The sequence below is a fragment of the Monodon monoceros genome, unplaced genomic scaffold (assembly GCF_005190385.1).
Source record: "Monodon monoceros isolate NGI ecotype Baffin Bay Population unplaced genomic scaffold, NGI_Narwhal_1 Super_Scaffold_5, whole genome shotgun sequence".
Taxonomy (NCBI): domain Eukaryota; kingdom Metazoa; phylum Chordata; class Mammalia; order Artiodactyla; family Monodontidae; genus Monodon; species Monodon monoceros.
Window position 1 is genome coordinate 92,054,284 of NW_021703782.1, and position 16,475 is coordinate 92,070,758.

The 16,475-nt window shown below is 38.7% G+C and overlaps 1 protein-coding gene across 3 annotated transcripts in view; it reads right to left on the minus strand.

The window, feature by feature from the left end:
• Window positions 1-11,174, minus strand: part of PTBP3 (polypyrimidine tract binding protein 3) — a 101,103-nt gene extending 89,929 nt beyond the window's left edge. The window contains exon 1 of one of the 3 annotated variants that reach the window (XM_029202113.1): window positions 11,044-11,065. In XM_029202113.1, coding sequence (XP_029057946.1) covers window positions 11,044-11,047 — 4 coding nt within the window. In that variant the 5' untranslated portion in view covers window positions 11,048-11,065. Of the gene's footprint in view, window positions 1-11,043 lie in introns of all 3 variants that reach the window. The other 2 variants (XM_029202115.1, XM_029202116.1) reach the window with 2 other exon arrangements.
• Between the last annotated feature and the right edge of the window lie 5,301 nt (window positions 11,175-16,475).

The window sequence follows — 16,475 nt, forward strand, 5'->3', positions numbered from 1 at the left end:
CAATATCATGAATCAAAAAGACTGTGGAAACATTTTAGATTAACTTCCAGATTTTGATAATTATGCTACAGTAATGTAAAATGTCTTTATTTTTAGGCAATTACACTCTAAAGTATTTAGGGGTGAAAGAATAAAGTAAAATAATATATCAATGAAGTTTCAAGGAATCTCCTTGACAAACTATTAATTACAAAGGGAAAATTAGTAACTTAATATAGTGGAGAAGCTGGGCTGACAATCATGCTAACCAAATAATGATTCAGAAAGTGAAAAAAAGAATATAGAGAGATATATGTGTATCTACAGAAAGTAACATACACATCTGTATAAAGAAAAAGAGAGAAACACTATAAATGAATAATAAAACAAATGGGGCAAATGTGAATTACCTGGGTAATGGTTATATAAGTTTTTATACTATTCTACAACCTTTCTGTAAGTTTGTATTAAAGTTTCAAAAAACTAAGATATCAATGAAATTCACCACATTAGTATACTATGAAAAAAGAAAACCTTTAAAAGGGAAAAATCAAAGTATGTATAAATTATGGTAAGCTATTAGAAAGAGAGGGAATGTGGTAATATAAAAAAGTCATATGCACAGTGATTTACAACCAAAAAAGTATTTGTACTTACATGATCTTACTGGGACATTAATAAGCTATTTTACTATTCATTTTTCAGTATTTATTCACTACTTTGAGTTAGGCAGTTGTATTAGTTATGAATGGATGCATAACAAATTACCCCTAAATCTAGCAACTTATAAAAACAAGAATTTTTAAACTCAATTTCTGAGAGTCAGGAACCTGGGCATGGCTTAGTTAGGTCCTCTGGCTCAGAGTCTCTCACAGGCTGCAATCATCTCAAGGCTCAATAGAGGAAATGGAGGTCCCACTTCCAAGCTCACTCAAGTGGTTGCTGGCAGGATTCATTCTGTAAATGGACCTCTCCATAACATAGCTCACTTTTATCAGAGTAAACAAAAAGAAAGCCAGTCCTTAGAAACCTAATCCTTCAAGTAGATTTAAGCCTACCATCTTGCTATTTGTTATCTCTTTGGTTCATCCATCCTTTAACCTATTTTAAACACAGACAGATTAAAAGAAAAGGAAAAGGAACAGGAAAATGATATACCCCACAAATACTAATCATAAGAAAATTGGAATGACTAGAATGACTACATTACTATCACACAAAGTAGATTTCTGGACAGGAACTACTACTAGATAAAGATATATATTACAAATGATTTTTTTAAAGGTTAATTCATCAAGAAAATATAACATTCCTAAATGTGAATGCATCTAATAACTGCGCTTTAAAATATTTAAAGCAAAAACTGACAGAACTACAAAAAGAAATAAAAGAACCACAACTACAGATGGAAATTCCAATATTCTTCTCCCCTTTCAGTAATTAACAGAATAGAAAGAAAATCAGGAAAGTTAGAGAAGACTTGAAACTTCAACCAGTTTATTCTATTGACATTTATAAGGCACTACACCCAACAAAAGTAAACTATACATTTTTTTTAAGTGTACATAGAACATTCATAAAGACAGACTATAGCTTGACATTAAAACAAACCTCAGAAAATGTAAAGGTGTGAAATGGTATACAGCATGTTCTCTAATCAAAGTAGCATTTAAAAAAATAGAAAGGGACTTCCCTGGTGGCACAGTGGTTAAGAATCTGCCTGCCAATGCAGGGAACATGGGTTCAAGCCCCGATCCGGGAAGATCCCACATGCTGTGGAGCAACTAAGCCTGTGTGCCACAACTACTGAGCCCGCGTGCCACAACTGAAGCCCGCACACCTACAGCCCGTGCTCCGCGACGAGAAGCCACTGCAATGAGAAGCCTGTGCACCAGGACGAAGAGTAGCCTCCACTAACCGCAACTAGCATGGCAATGAAGACCCAACGCAGCCATTAATTAATTAAATTTCAAAAAGATAAATAAAAATAATTAAAAATAGAAATCCCAAGATTTGGCTTTGAAAACCCCTAAATATTTAGAAATTAAATCACGCTTATAAATAATCATAGGTAGGGCTTCCCTGGTGGCGCAGCGGTTGAGAATCTGCCTGCCAATGGCGGGGACACGGGTTCGAGCCCTGGTCTGGGAAGATCCCACATGCCGTGGAGCAACCAGGCCCGTGAGCCACAACTACTGAGCCTGTACATCTGGGGCCTGTGCTCCGCAACAAGAGAGGCCACGACAGTGAGAGGCCCGTGCACTGCGATGAAGAGTGGGCCCCGCTTGCCACAACTGGAGAAAGCCCTCGCACAGAAACAAAGACCCAACACAGCCAAAAATAAATAAATAAACAAACCAATGAACCAACCAAAAAAAATAATAAAATAAAATAAAATCTTAAAAAAAAAAATCATAGGTAAAAAAAGAAATCACACTAAGAGTAGAAAATACTTTGAACTGAGTGAAAATTAAAACCCAGCACACCAAATTTTGTGTGATGCAATGAAAGAAAAAAATCTGAACAGCACAATATCTATTTTTTAAAACTGAATTCATAATTAAAAACCTTCCTGCAAAGAAAATGCACCCACAAATGGCTACACTGATGAATTCTATCAAACATTTAAGGAAAAAATACTACCAATCTTATACAAACTCTCGTCAACAGACTGGACATGGCTGAAGAAAGAATTATGAGCTTGAAGACATTTCAACAGGAACTTCCCAAACAGAAAAGCAAAGAGAAAAAAGAACTGGAAAAAAAAAAAAAGAAAGAAAGAGAAAAAGAGAGAGTGAGGCAGAAAAAAACATTTCAAAGTAATGAATGACCAAGAGCTTTCCATAATCAATGATAGAGACCAAAACCACAAACCCAGGATCTCAGAGAACACCAAGTAGGATAATACCAAAAAATATGCACTTCAGCAGATCATTCAAACTGCAGAAAACCAAAAACAAAGAGAAAATCTTGAGGAAAAAAACCTCCTTACCTACAGAGGACTAAGGATAAGAATTACAGAGGTTTCTTTTTCATCAGAAACCATGGAAGCAGGAAGAAAAGTAGAGTGGAATATCTAAAGAGTTAATGGAGAAAAAAAAACCCCCACCAACCTAGAATTCTATATGAAAAGCATCCTTCAAAAGCAAAGGAGAGGGGCTTCCCTGGTGACGCAGTGGTTGAGAGTCCGCCTGCTGATGCAGGGGACACAGGTTCGTGCCCTGGTCCCGGAAGACCCCACATGCCGCGGAGCGGCTAGGCCCGTGAGCCATGGCCGCTGGGCCTGTGCGTCCGGAGCCTGTGCTCCGCAATGGGAGAGGCCACAGAAGTGAGAGGCCCGCGTACCGCCAAAAAAAAAAAAAAAAAAAAAAAAACACAAAGCCCCCCCCCCCACAAAAAAGTAAAGGACAAATAAAGACTTCTTCAGACAAAAACCAAAAAAATGTATTATCAGTAGACCTGCCCTACGAAAAATGTTAAAGGAAGGTCTTTGGGGAGAAGAAAAATTATGTAGATCAGAACTCAGATCTACATACGGAAAGGAAGACTGTTGGAGAAGGAATAAATGAAGGTATTTTATACTTCTTATTCTTAATTGATCTAAAAAGCCTGTTTATTTAAAGTAATAATAGTAACAATGTATTGGGTGATTACTGCATATGGTTAAGTAAAATGAAGGATAACAGTATCCTAAGGGACAGGAAGAAGAAATTGGAAATGCTCTGTTGAAGGTACCTGCAGTACACATGAAGCAGCGTAGCATTATTTGAAGGTGGACTTAAAATGAGCTGTAAATGTATACTGCAACCACTAAAAAATTTTTTTTAAAGAGGTATAAGATGCTAACAGAGGAAATAAATGGAATCATATAAAATGCTCAATTAAAACCAGAGAAGGCAAAAAAAGAAAAAAGAGGAGAAAATAAAAACAAAGAACAAGCTAATGAATACAAACAGTTATGAACAAGGTACTTATTAATTTAACTAAATTAATCATCCCTTGAAACGTGAATGGTAATGGCCTACATATACCAATTAAAAGACTGATTGCTCAGAGTGGATTTAAAAAAAAAAAAAAAAAACCTAACGATATGTTGTGTACAAGAAACCCACTTTAAAAGAATAGGCAAAAAAGTTAACATTCATAAAAGAAGGTAAGTGAATGGCTAATAAGCACATGAAATGGTACACACCACCACCAGTCATCAGGTCAATGGAAATTAAAACTATAATAAGATGCTACTAGGCATTATAGTTATACTCACTAGAATTCCTAACAGTAAAGTGTTGGCAAGGATGTGGGGCAACCTGAACTGTAATACAAAGCGGCTCCAAGTGTAAAGTGGTACATTTAAAAAAATAACCAAGTTAAACATACACATATCCAATTTTACTACTAAGCATAGTGTACAACGAAACACACATTTACCCAGAGACATACACAAATGTTTACAGTCGCTTTATTCATAATAGCTCAAATCTGAAAAGAACCCAAATGCCCACCAACATGAGAATGGATTTTTAAATATTGTGATATATTCACACAATGGAATACTCTCGTTAATAAGTAAGAAAGAACTACTGGTACATAGAACATAGATAAATCTAAAAATCCATTTTGCTGAGTAAAAGCCAGGCATCAAAGAGCTTATGCTGTATATATGGAGTATTAATATTTATTTCATTTATATGAAAATCAAACACACACAAAATCTGTGGCGACAGAAATCAAGAGTTGCCTAGACTGGGTCTAGAAAAGGGCAACAGGAAACAAGGGGATACGTTTGTCAAAATTTATTGCACTGTACCCTTAAGACCTGTGCATTTCACTCTATGTAAGTTACTGCTCAGTTTAAAAAAAAAAAAAAGATTTCTGGCAAAGGCCTTTTCTGTAGTTCAAACACAGCAAGCAGTAGGTGCATTTTTTCTGCAAAGGGTCAGAAAGTAAATACTTTAGAATTTGCGGTCATATGGTCCCTGTTATAACCCTTCTGTCATTGTATCGTTAAAGTATCCAGACAATATGGAAACAAATGAGCATGGCTGTGTTTCACTAAAACTATTTACAAAAACAGGTGGCAAGCTGGATTTGGTCCACAGGCTGTAGTCTGCTAACTCCTGGTGGAGCAACAGAAAATCAATCTTCAAAATTAATTTAAATACAATGTAGTGTTTTTTCCTATATAGTGACAGGCATGATAATTATTAGAAGCCAATTATAGTCCTTCCTAAATTTTTAGGTTTTTCTATACTCATCTAATCATTTAAAATAGAAAGATAAACTAGAAAATCCCTAAAATATATTTAATATGGAAGATCATCATTTTAAAAAATCATTTAATGGCCACTATAGTATTCTGAAAAATTATCCAGGAATGTGAGAAATATTTGAGTTTAAGATACACTAGCTAGTAATAATTAAAGTATGAACTAGAAATTTAAAATACACTTAGTTACACACACAAAAAGCTATGTTACCCACAATGCTGATGCCTTGATTTATCTGGTATAATAAAGTTCTTGAAACATGCCCAGCATCAATCATCATCACCTGGTTTGTTCTTTATTTAAAAGAATTGAAAATTAAGAACAGCAATTACTTCTCGCTGTTTTTAAAAGCATTTCGGAATACAAAATAACATATGGAAATAAAAGAAATATTTTATGAGAAGTACCAAAAGCTAATTTTTTGCCTAATTTAGGCAAGGCTCAAAAACCCTGCAAAGAACCTGCAGGTTCAAACTCTGCAAAGAACACCCAGGGTATACAACTAGGTATAAATAAATCTCAAGTACAGCACAGCCCTAAGCTGCCTGAAAATGTTTATCCATCTTCAAGAAAATTCTAATCTAAAAAAAGAATTTAATTCTCTCTCACCATGGTATATACCTATTAGAAGAAACACTAGCAAAATCAGAAAGCTTGGGCTCCAGTATAAGTTTGCCACCTAATTGACTGTGTGAGAATTTGGCATCCATTAATTAATCAAGCATTTCTGAGAGCTTACTATGTGCCAGACACTGGAAACACAGTAGTGAAGGAAATATCAAAAATTCCTGCCCTCATGACACATTCTAGTGAGTCACTTAATCTCTAAAAACAATTCAGTTTTCTTTCACTAAGGTAATGGACTTCATATTTAAGGGTATTTTCAATTCTCTAAAATAAAATCCATATTACTTTCTGCATCCGGGAAAGCAACTGATGGAGCATAACCTGAAATCCACTCTTTCACTGGCTAAAACTATTTCTTGTGTCATTATATTCAGACAGCAAATAAAAGAAAATAAGTGACATTCTTGAAGAACTTACTTAAATTCGCTAATTTTGGTTTATACAATCTAGAGAAAATATGAGCCTTATTGGCCTATTAACTTGGTAACTAAACTTCCTTGGATGGGATCCAAGAAAGAAGCAGAACAATCTTATGAGAATTTTCTTCATATAATGAATAATTTTACAGACATTTCCAGTATTGCCAAGTGAATCAACTAATCAGCTTATCCTTTCTTCAGAGTAGGATCTGATCTCTGTTTCCAAACTGCTTGCTGGAACACAGGTAGTCAGAGATCCTAACTGCATATTCAAATCTAGCTCCTGAGCCTTACATTTAAATTTTTCTCTTATCTATCATCAAGATATATTTTTCCCCAAAATAAAACAGGCATGACAGTCCTTCAAGCATAACTCCTCAACTCCCAAGTGTAAGTTTTTTATATGTTTCATGTATTCGTTTTTCCCAGATAAACTCTAGAATCACAAATTATGTTTCTGGTAAGACCAAAACAACTCTCACTTTGAATATCCCTTCCCTCACAGGCCCCTACGGAGACACCAAAAGGGATCCAAGACATAAGCCTAAGCCTGCGGTTTCTATCTATGAGTATCATTCCCAAATGAGAAACTGACATAAGTATCTACCAAAAAAAAAAAAAGTATATCCCACCAAGAGGTTTCTCCATTTATTTTCAACTCATAAAATATGTTCGAAGTTTGCCAAAGCAAGCTAACTCCATCCAACTTCAAAAGACAGTATAAGCAGTAGTCCCCAATTATGCTAATCTTGAACATCCTATTGTTAGTCTAAAACTCTGCTATCTTTACGCTTATATTTTAAGATGTTTTAGGAATATGAGTACCACCATCAGATCCAATAACACCAAATGCAGAAGTGTTGAAATTGTTAGCTAGAGATGATGGACAGAAAGCAGCAAAACAACTTTACATAAAATACATATACACATGAATTATTTCCATTTTCTACAGTAATATGAACTGTAAGTGGTCTCTAGAACTAGATTCTCAACTCAGCTGCATCAAATACCAAATTGCTAAAAGAAATCTTAAAACTTCCATTTATATTTTAAAAGCCTCATATTGATGAACTCGATTTGTATTTTAGAATCCAATAAATGAGAAGATTTTGATAAAACTGAAATGACTTATAACTTAGAAGAATCATTACTGTAAAATATTAATTATCCAGCTCTCCCATTGTTCACCTTTTAGACAGTACCCTCATTGCTGGCAGCGAGGTACAATGAAAAAAAAGGTCAGGTTTGTAATCAGAAAGACATGGGTTTGAACTCTGGTGCACCACACCTTGAACACAAACTTTCTGAACCTATTTTTTCATCTCTAAAATGGGAATATTAACACCTACCTTGAAGAACTGTTTCAATTATTAGTGAAATATATGTAAAGCATCTTGTATATAACAGGAATTGAAGAAACTTTAGCTGCTATTATTATTTTATTACTCATAAATGCATCCAAGACAAGATAAAAGAAAGGACATGGCAGGAAAATAAACCAGAGCCTAGGTTACATGTAACTGCTAAAACAACAAAAGCAAATAAATACCCTGATAGTTCAAGCGAAATTTTGGGCTAAACTTTTTGTTCACATTTTATATAAACAAGATAATATTGTAACCACTCTTTATAAACACATAAAATCCAAAATTAGCTACAGGTCTACTTATGTTGGAGCTAAATAAAAATGAAAGATTATCATCATACAATAAAACATAATTTTATGAACAGGTGAGATGATTTCACCATTGGAAAAAAATGCCAAAACTAAGATTTAAAAATGCTTATGAAAGGATATTAAAAGATTCCTACCTTTAAACCGACTGCTATAAGATCTGTAACAACACTGTATGGAAAAAGTAAAAAGAGAAAATGGAAAACAAAGTTAGAGAACAAGTTTTAAAAAGACAGAGATAATAAGATAAAGAAAAAAAGAAAAAGCATTATAATAAATAATAAAAATAAGAATGTGATGAGTTGTGAAATGTTAATACAAAGAAAAGTGATGGGACAGTCTAGCAACAGCAGAGTGTAAAAGCAAAGCTTTAATAGCAATGTAAGAAACAAATAATAAATCAAATTCTCTTTTGGTACTTAGAAAAATGTAGTTGTGCTTCAATAAAATGAGTACGTGTTTATCCATTTACCTCTATTTAACAAACCCAAACCAAAACTTTAAATCACCAAAGTTCACTCTTTTAAATCACTGGTATGAATTATCGTATTTAAAGTTTTAAATGAAACAAAACCAGTGAGTGGATTTTACAGAAATAGACAGTAACTTGCAAATTTGCATCTACCACCCAAAGGGCTCACCAAAATATAGCTAAGACAGTCTCTCAGAATTAAAAACACAAACATCAGACTTCAGACATCAAAGTTTTCAGATTTGCTTTAAAAAAAATTCTACCACATCAAAACTGTGTTTAAGTATCAGTAGGAAATGAACACACACACACACACACACACACACACACACACACAAGACAGCTGGGATTTGAGGTGGAACTAGAAAGATATGTTGACTGGTGGTTTGTTTTTTTAACTATCTAAAATAATGAAAAAGGACCCTTTTCAGGCTATGGAAGAATGTAGAAATTTAAGTAGCCTCCTAAAAGCATAAACTGTGTTCAAAACCATATCCCGTAACACCAAGATGTAAGAAACCCACATACTTCTGCCAAGCAAAAATCCATCTCTTCCAACCCCCCAAAAAACTGTCTTCAATTAAGTTTGTCTCCATATCTCCTAAAAGAAAGCTATAATAAAATTCTATATATTGTTAATAACCTATGTCATCATTACTTAATAAAAGTAAACAAGTTTATGTTTGTTTAATGATGCAAACTTAATTGTTTTAAACAATAACCATGTAGAGTTAAAATTTTTTCTTTTGAAACTTAAATTTTGTTTGAAATCTAAATGTGATAACTGACATTTGTGCATAAAAAATTAGATTGTCTAATATGTACTAGGTATTGGTCCCGATGCAAAGAGTAAATCATGCTGCTACTTGAACTCCCAAATGAACTTACCTTCCAGTATGTCTTACTGCCCCACATATTTAAACCAATAAACTCATTCTTAGCTTTCAAACCACATTTAGGGTGAAGAGAAAGTTAACTTCTTAAACACTATCTGAAAGAGTAAGTCTGCACTTCACAGTTGCCCAAGAGTTTAACAGCCAAGATGCATAAACCAAGAGTCCTCTTTCTTATCACTATAAATTTTCCAATACAAAAAGCTAGTCTGCTTCCGTATCTCAAGTCAAACCACTAGTCAAGACAATTCACTACACATAGTGAAATACTACTTCCACAGCCTTTCTCAACTGAAATATTGGCATAATTATACAAACAATTAAGATAGTAAAATTCTGCGCACATATAAAGTGTAATTGAAAAAGGTGGTGTGAAATGAGTTTTCAACAATGCTCTCAGAGAAGCTTCAATTAAACAATAAAAATAGATTCAATTAAATTTTAAAAATACTTTGGAGAACATCACCACCACAAATGAAATCTAAAATTGCACTTTGTCTAACGTCTGTAACAGTGTGCAATGTACATTCAAATGAGTTAATCCCATATATTATCATATAGACTTATTATAAAACTAGGATAAACGAAATCTAATGAAGGCAAAAACTGTTCGAAGATTCCATCGTCTTTACACGGTACAATTACAATCAACTATATGGCAACATGAACGCGGCTATACTGTTCAAGCAAGTTCTGTATACTCCACAACCAAGAGGTCTCCAGAAATCTTGTCATCAAAATGAAGTAAAAGGCCAAACAAAATCTCAAGTGCATAATGAAAATAAATAAGTGGATTTGCAGGCTCTAATCGAGGTTTTTTTTTTTGGATCTTGATGCACATAGGCTACGACCTTCAACTAATTCACCAAGATCCTAATCTAGTTGTTTTCTTAATCATTCAAATATCTGTCTGGTCCCACCCCATAATCCTGAGTCCCCAGAGAAATATTTATATCGGTGATCCTAAATCTTTATTTTGGCCACAGACCTCATTCACTTTTAAAGCGTTTCAAAGCTCCCCGAAAATCGCACTTATGCAATATTTTGCATACATCGCAGGGAATTCACAAGTTTCTTGGGGGGCGGGGGGTTGGTAGGGGCACGCGTCCCTGGTCACCGAGTCCAGACGCCCGGTGTACGGTAATCGTTAACAGAGCTCCCAGCACAAGCCCTGAGGCCGCGCGGGACCCCGGCTCCGGGACCGGGTCGCAGTCCAGACGTGTACCTGCGCGTGCCCTAGCCGTCCGCCACTCCGCGGCCACTCGCCTCCCCGCCAGAGGAAGCTCCAGCGCCCGCCCCACCTCCCCGGTAAACAGCAACTCTCCGAGCGGGAGGACGCCCGCCCCGAGCGCCGCCTCCGCCTCCCCCAGCGCCGCGCACCATTTTCTGAGAGGAAGTGTCTGGAGGCCGGGCCGGGCTCAGCGGACCTCGGCACCCGCGGGCTGCACCGGGCTTTCCTCCGCTTCCTTGGGCGAGGATGTGAAAAAGCGGACATTACGGGGACGCCGCGAGGGGGAAGGAGAGGCTGCGGCGGACCGCCCCTCCGGGTCTCGGGACTCCCTGAGGAGGCGCCCGGAAGCCCCGCCGTCGGGCTCGGCCCGGGCCGCTCCTTGGGCCGCCGGCGCCGCACCCGGCTCCCCCGCTCCGGCGCGTCCGGCCGAGAACCGAGAAGAAGCGGGCAAGCGCAGCCTGGTGGCCGCCGAGCACTTACCCATCCATGGCCCACACGGAGAAGCGCACAGTGCGGAGACTGACGAGCCCACCGCGAACGGAGGGAGGAGGCAGCGGCAGCAGGGCGGCTCCGGGTACCGGCAAGCTGCGCTTCTCTCGAGCTCCGGCCGGTCGAAGGTGGAAAGAGAGTGGAAAGCAGGGGCGGAGACCAGGGACGCTCCCGCCACCGCCGTGCCCCCGCCTTCCCCACCCCCCCGAGCGCGTCCCCGCCTCGCCTCACCCCGCCCCTCAGCGTCGACGCCCTCCCTGGGCCCCGCCCACAGCCGCCCTCCGGCTCGGCTCCAGGGCGCCCTCTTCCTGCGGCTGCCCTGAGACTCCTCCTCCGGGTGCCCCGCCCCGGCGCGCGCGCCCCGCCCCCGCCTCCCTCCTGCGCTCACGGGAGCGCGCGCCTTGTGCTTCCCGCTTCGCCGCCCCACCCGCGCTCCCGCGGGCTCCGCCGGCCTTCCGGCTTCTGCGCCCGGGGCGGTCTAGCTTGGACACCTCCCTCTACCGGCGGGAAAAGCGTTGGGGACCCGACTCCGGAGAGTAGGTAGGAGTGTCCCGCGAGGGCCCCAGAACCGCGGCGGAATTGCCCCAGGTGGGCAAGGCTGTTGGTGGCTCGGCCCGGAGCAGGGAGGCCCGGCGCGGGCTGTGGTCTTCGGAGCCCCAGGCCTTGCAGACCCAGGAAGCGCCAGTCACCCGCCCGGTGACCCTCACCGGCTCGATAGGTGTGGTTGGGATGAAGATGAAAGAGGGGAAAGAGACTGCCCCGAACTTGAGAATATTTGCGTTTTTATACAGTTTTAGTCTCTGAGTGCTTTTCGACCTCGACTGTATGGGATCGAATTTATGGGAAACATTCATCGCACAATATGGAATGGCCACTGTATTGCTAGCATTTTATAAAAGTTTCCACATTCTCCCTGTAAAACAACAACAAAAACCTATGAGGGAGTGCTTATTCTCGTTTTTCAGATGAAAATTTAGACATGAATAGAATGATTTGCCTACAGTTTCACACCCGCTAAAGCCCTTTCCTCTTAGTCTGAGCAAAATTAGAAGCATATAACTAGCGGCAACTCGCTTTTTTTTCCTTTTATATTCTGTTTGGTTCCGAAATTGAATGATTTTTCAATTCGGAGATTGCCAAAACGTGAGCCACTAAACGCTGTCCTCCACCAAATTCTTAACCTCCTGAGTAGAAAGAGGGGGCCGCTCCCTCTCATCCTCATATGAAAAGCCAGTAACAAGAAGCTCAATCATCTGTCCTTGCTACTATCCCGCTTTTTAAAAGTGGGTGCTACCTAAAAGATTTAAACTGTCGATTCATCCATCATTCACTTAATATTTATTACTTACTCTGTGCCAAGCACTGCAGGGCTATCCAAGAAAATCAGGTCCCAGCCTTTGCGGTTGCATGGATTCCTCCCTTAGTTTATTTATTTATTGGCAAAACAGTTTTCAAACAGCTCAGGTATCTTATTCAGAGAGATCATTTTAAAAATACTGTATGTAACCTAAATCCCACTTTGCAAAAGGTCAAATATATTCTGTTTTGTATGTTAAATCTAATTGCAGTTGTAAACATTGCCAACTTACATTGCTAGATGGATATTAAAAATATCAGCAAGATAAATAGCTGATGTGGTCTTGCTATTGTTGTTTTGGGGATATATTCTGTTGATGAAATTTCCTTAATTTTTTTTTTTTTTTAGCTACACAAGTAATAATATGCATACATGCTCATTTGGAAAATTCAAACAATATTAAATATTAAAAAGTTATAATTATTTTTCTTCGCAAGCCACCCACTGCCCACGATAACCAGTGTAACAATTGTGTGTGCATCCTTCCAAGACCCTCACTGGTTTTTGCTTTTCTCACGTAAAAATCCTGGAGATTTTTTTTTCATGTCAGTACTTTTCATTTACTTAATTCTTTTTAATACTGCATAGTATTTCATAATTTCATGTGCCATAATTTTATTTAACCTTTTCCAAAATAGTGGAAATTTACAGTTTCTAATTAGTCAAAATAATTAACAGTATTGCAGAGAACATCATGTATGTTTGAACATCTTTGCACACATATAATTATATCTGAGGAATAGATTGCTAGAAGCAGAATTGCAGAACAAAGGGCATAAGCATTTTCAGATTTCATAAATATTGCCAAAATAATTCCCTAAAAGCTGAACCAATTTACTCTTTATTTTTTAAAAAAAGTTCTATTTCTCTTAGCCAATGCCTTAAGGTAACTAATAAATTTCAATATTAAAAAATAAACATGAAGTCTATCTCAAACTCACTGTCCATGTTACTAACAATAACTCTGAAAAGTCTCCAGTGTAAAGTATACCTGACTAAAATGAATAGAACTGTATGGCATTTCCTAAATACTTAACATCCAGCTTTACAACAGAAGCCTAGATAATCAAAAAACTACTCAGGACAGAACAAGGTGAAACCTTGTCCTTTCCCCTGCCTCTTGGTCATAAGTTTAAAAGACTTCTCATGGATTCAGCTCCACAGGTTTGTGAGTTTCTCTGATTCAAAAACAGTAGATAGTATGGAATTTAGTTATGCTACAACACTTTTAGAACCCTAGCTATCCCCATAATCCATATGGCATTGGAAAACCGTGGCCTTCTATAATGTCAGCAGAAGTTTCTGAGTTTCGGGAATGATCAGATATCACCCACATGACCTGGCTTTGCATGAGAGCTTTATGTTCTGTATACTGGCTTCTTGATGGCAAAGAGGATAACACATTCTTTATTTGCTAATTGCTCTATACTTTTGAAAAGTAAGACAGTCACAATAATTTAGTTTATAAATTTTCTAGCATTTAACCTTCCTGTGTTTTTATTCTAATATTTTTTCTTTTTTTTTTTTTAATTCTAAGAAATTCCCCTGAAACACCTTCATCTGATAAGAGACACCCCTGCCCCCTCCATTATTATGTTTGGACAAAATGTAACCTTTGAACATTTCCCTTAAGGCATTGCAATATGCAGTGGTAGTTAACATTTAACCAGCATTATTACCCTATTCATGTTTATAGGTAAGACTTCTTAAGACAGAAAAATAATACAGAGATGCCAATATAAGTCAGAAATAAGACCAGCCATTTGATGAATCTGGGAGGTGGACATTTTAATATCATTTATCCCCTGATAAATATAAAATCATAATTGTTAACATATATATGCTAAGACACAAACATATGAAATTATACTGAGTGAAAAAAGCTAAATTCAAAAGGCTACAAACCATATGATTGCATTTATATGACAGTCTGAAAATGACAAAATGACAGAGATGGAAAACAGATTAGTGGTTGCCAGGTGTTAGGAAATGGGGGGCGGGGGGGTTGGATATGGAGCGAGAAGGAGATGAGTGTGACTATAAGGGAGTAGCAAGGGGGATGTTTGTGGTGATGGAGCAGGTCTATAGCTTGATTGTGGGGTGGGTTATACAAATCTACACATGATAAAATTGCACAGACCTTTAGACACAAGTGCATATAAAACTAGCAAAATCTGAGTAAGATTTGTTGATTGTACCAGTGTCAACTTCCTGGTTTTGTTAGTTATTAATACGTTACCATTGGGGGAAACTGGGTGAAGAGTACATGGGACCTCTTTGTACTTCTTTTAAAACTTATTGTGAATCTATAATTATTTCAAAATAAAACAATAAAAAAAAGAAATATTGCAAAGTGTTCCCTTAATACATGTTATTCAGTAGTCAAGCAATAGCTTCAAAGGCTTAAGAAAAATGTGTAGGTGTATAATTCATATTTTTCAGGCTCTATCAACTTAGTAGGCAGACTAGGTTATAATAGCTGACACACACTGAGTCTTCCCAGTCTGTTGTATGATGAGCCTTCCTTCAGAGTCCTTCCCAACTGTTTGAGGAGTAGAGTTGAAAGTGTTTCCTGCATACTCACTGACCTCTCTGCCACCATGAGTTATGTCCGTTTTCCTCAGCCTGTTCCTGGCCCTGATGTAATCATTTCCATGTAAAGCTGCTAGCATGATCAGTGCTTGGTTCAGGGCACTCCAACGTTTGCACTGAAGATGCTGTCTCTCGTCACTGTCCTATAGTAGCACTTGCCAGCCCAGTTGCTCAGCTGAGGCATGGACATTGAGCAGTGGATTTTCAAGAGTAATTTTTCTTTTTACCATACTGTATCACCGAGGTCCCAACGTCTCTCAAAGTTTTCCCATTGCGGAGCACAGGCTCCGGCCGCGCAGGCTCAGCGGCCATGGCTCACGGGCCCAGCCGCTCCACGGCATGTGGGATCTTCCCGGACCGGGGCACGAACCCACATCCCCTGCATCAGCAGGCGGACTCTCAACCACTGCGCCACCAGGGAAGCCCTCTCAAAGTTTTTAATAAAACAGCCCTTTCCATTTTCATTCTCAGAAAATCCTTTAAGATTTAGGCATGAGTCTGGGACAAGGCTGGAGAACAATCCGAGTGATAATCACTACCCTCTTTTAAGAATCATCATTCCCCTTAAGCACTGACCTTTTGTACTTAAGACTGGTACACTCTACTCTCTACCCTGAGGGTGTGTTCTCACTTAGGAGTTTCCTTGGCCCCGCTTGGAAGTAGATCTCTTAGAAATAGAGGACAACATATCTCTTCAGAGATGCTTAAGTATATTTGATCCTGCATGATTTCAAACTGAGGACCCTCCCGCCCATGCTCACAAAAAGAGAGGAAATTCTATTCACTACAACAAAGAACTAGAAAGGGGCACTGTTTGAGTTAGGTTAAGGAACACCTCTGAAATGAATAGTACTGTATGGTAAAGAGTGGTCTAGAGCCAGACTAGCTAGTTTAGAATCTTAAAACTTTGTGAAGTCTGTGCAGCATTGCATTGCCCTGGCCAAGCTCGTAGTGGAGCAGAATGTCCCATCCCAGCCATTGCCACCCCTGGGAGGAGAGGCTTTCCCGGGATCAACAGTTTAAAGATTCTCAATGATGAATTCTTGTGGCTACCAACCTATTCGGCTGATGCATGGACACTGAGCAGGTGAACATTGCCTTTAGTGCCAACATTCTTGAGGATTCTGATACCTACCTACATTATGTGGTCAGATCAGGCCATTTTGGCACCAAGGGCTTGGCATCACACTTGTGTCAGGTGAGAAGGATGCCAAGATCTTCAAAGATGGGCAGGATCACTTTGAGGTCAATATTAATGAACTCTGATGAGATAGACATCTCCTCCTACATTGGATAGACCCTTTAGAGGACACACAGGTTGGGGGTGAAGTAGACACTGCTGCCACCTACCCCTGAGAATCCCCTGTCCCCACCCCAAGGCTTCCCTCTTTTGCATCACCACCACTCCTAAACCCCCATTTCCTGATTTGTCAGAATTGTTTTAAACAAAACTTTAAAAACAAAAAAAGTTTAT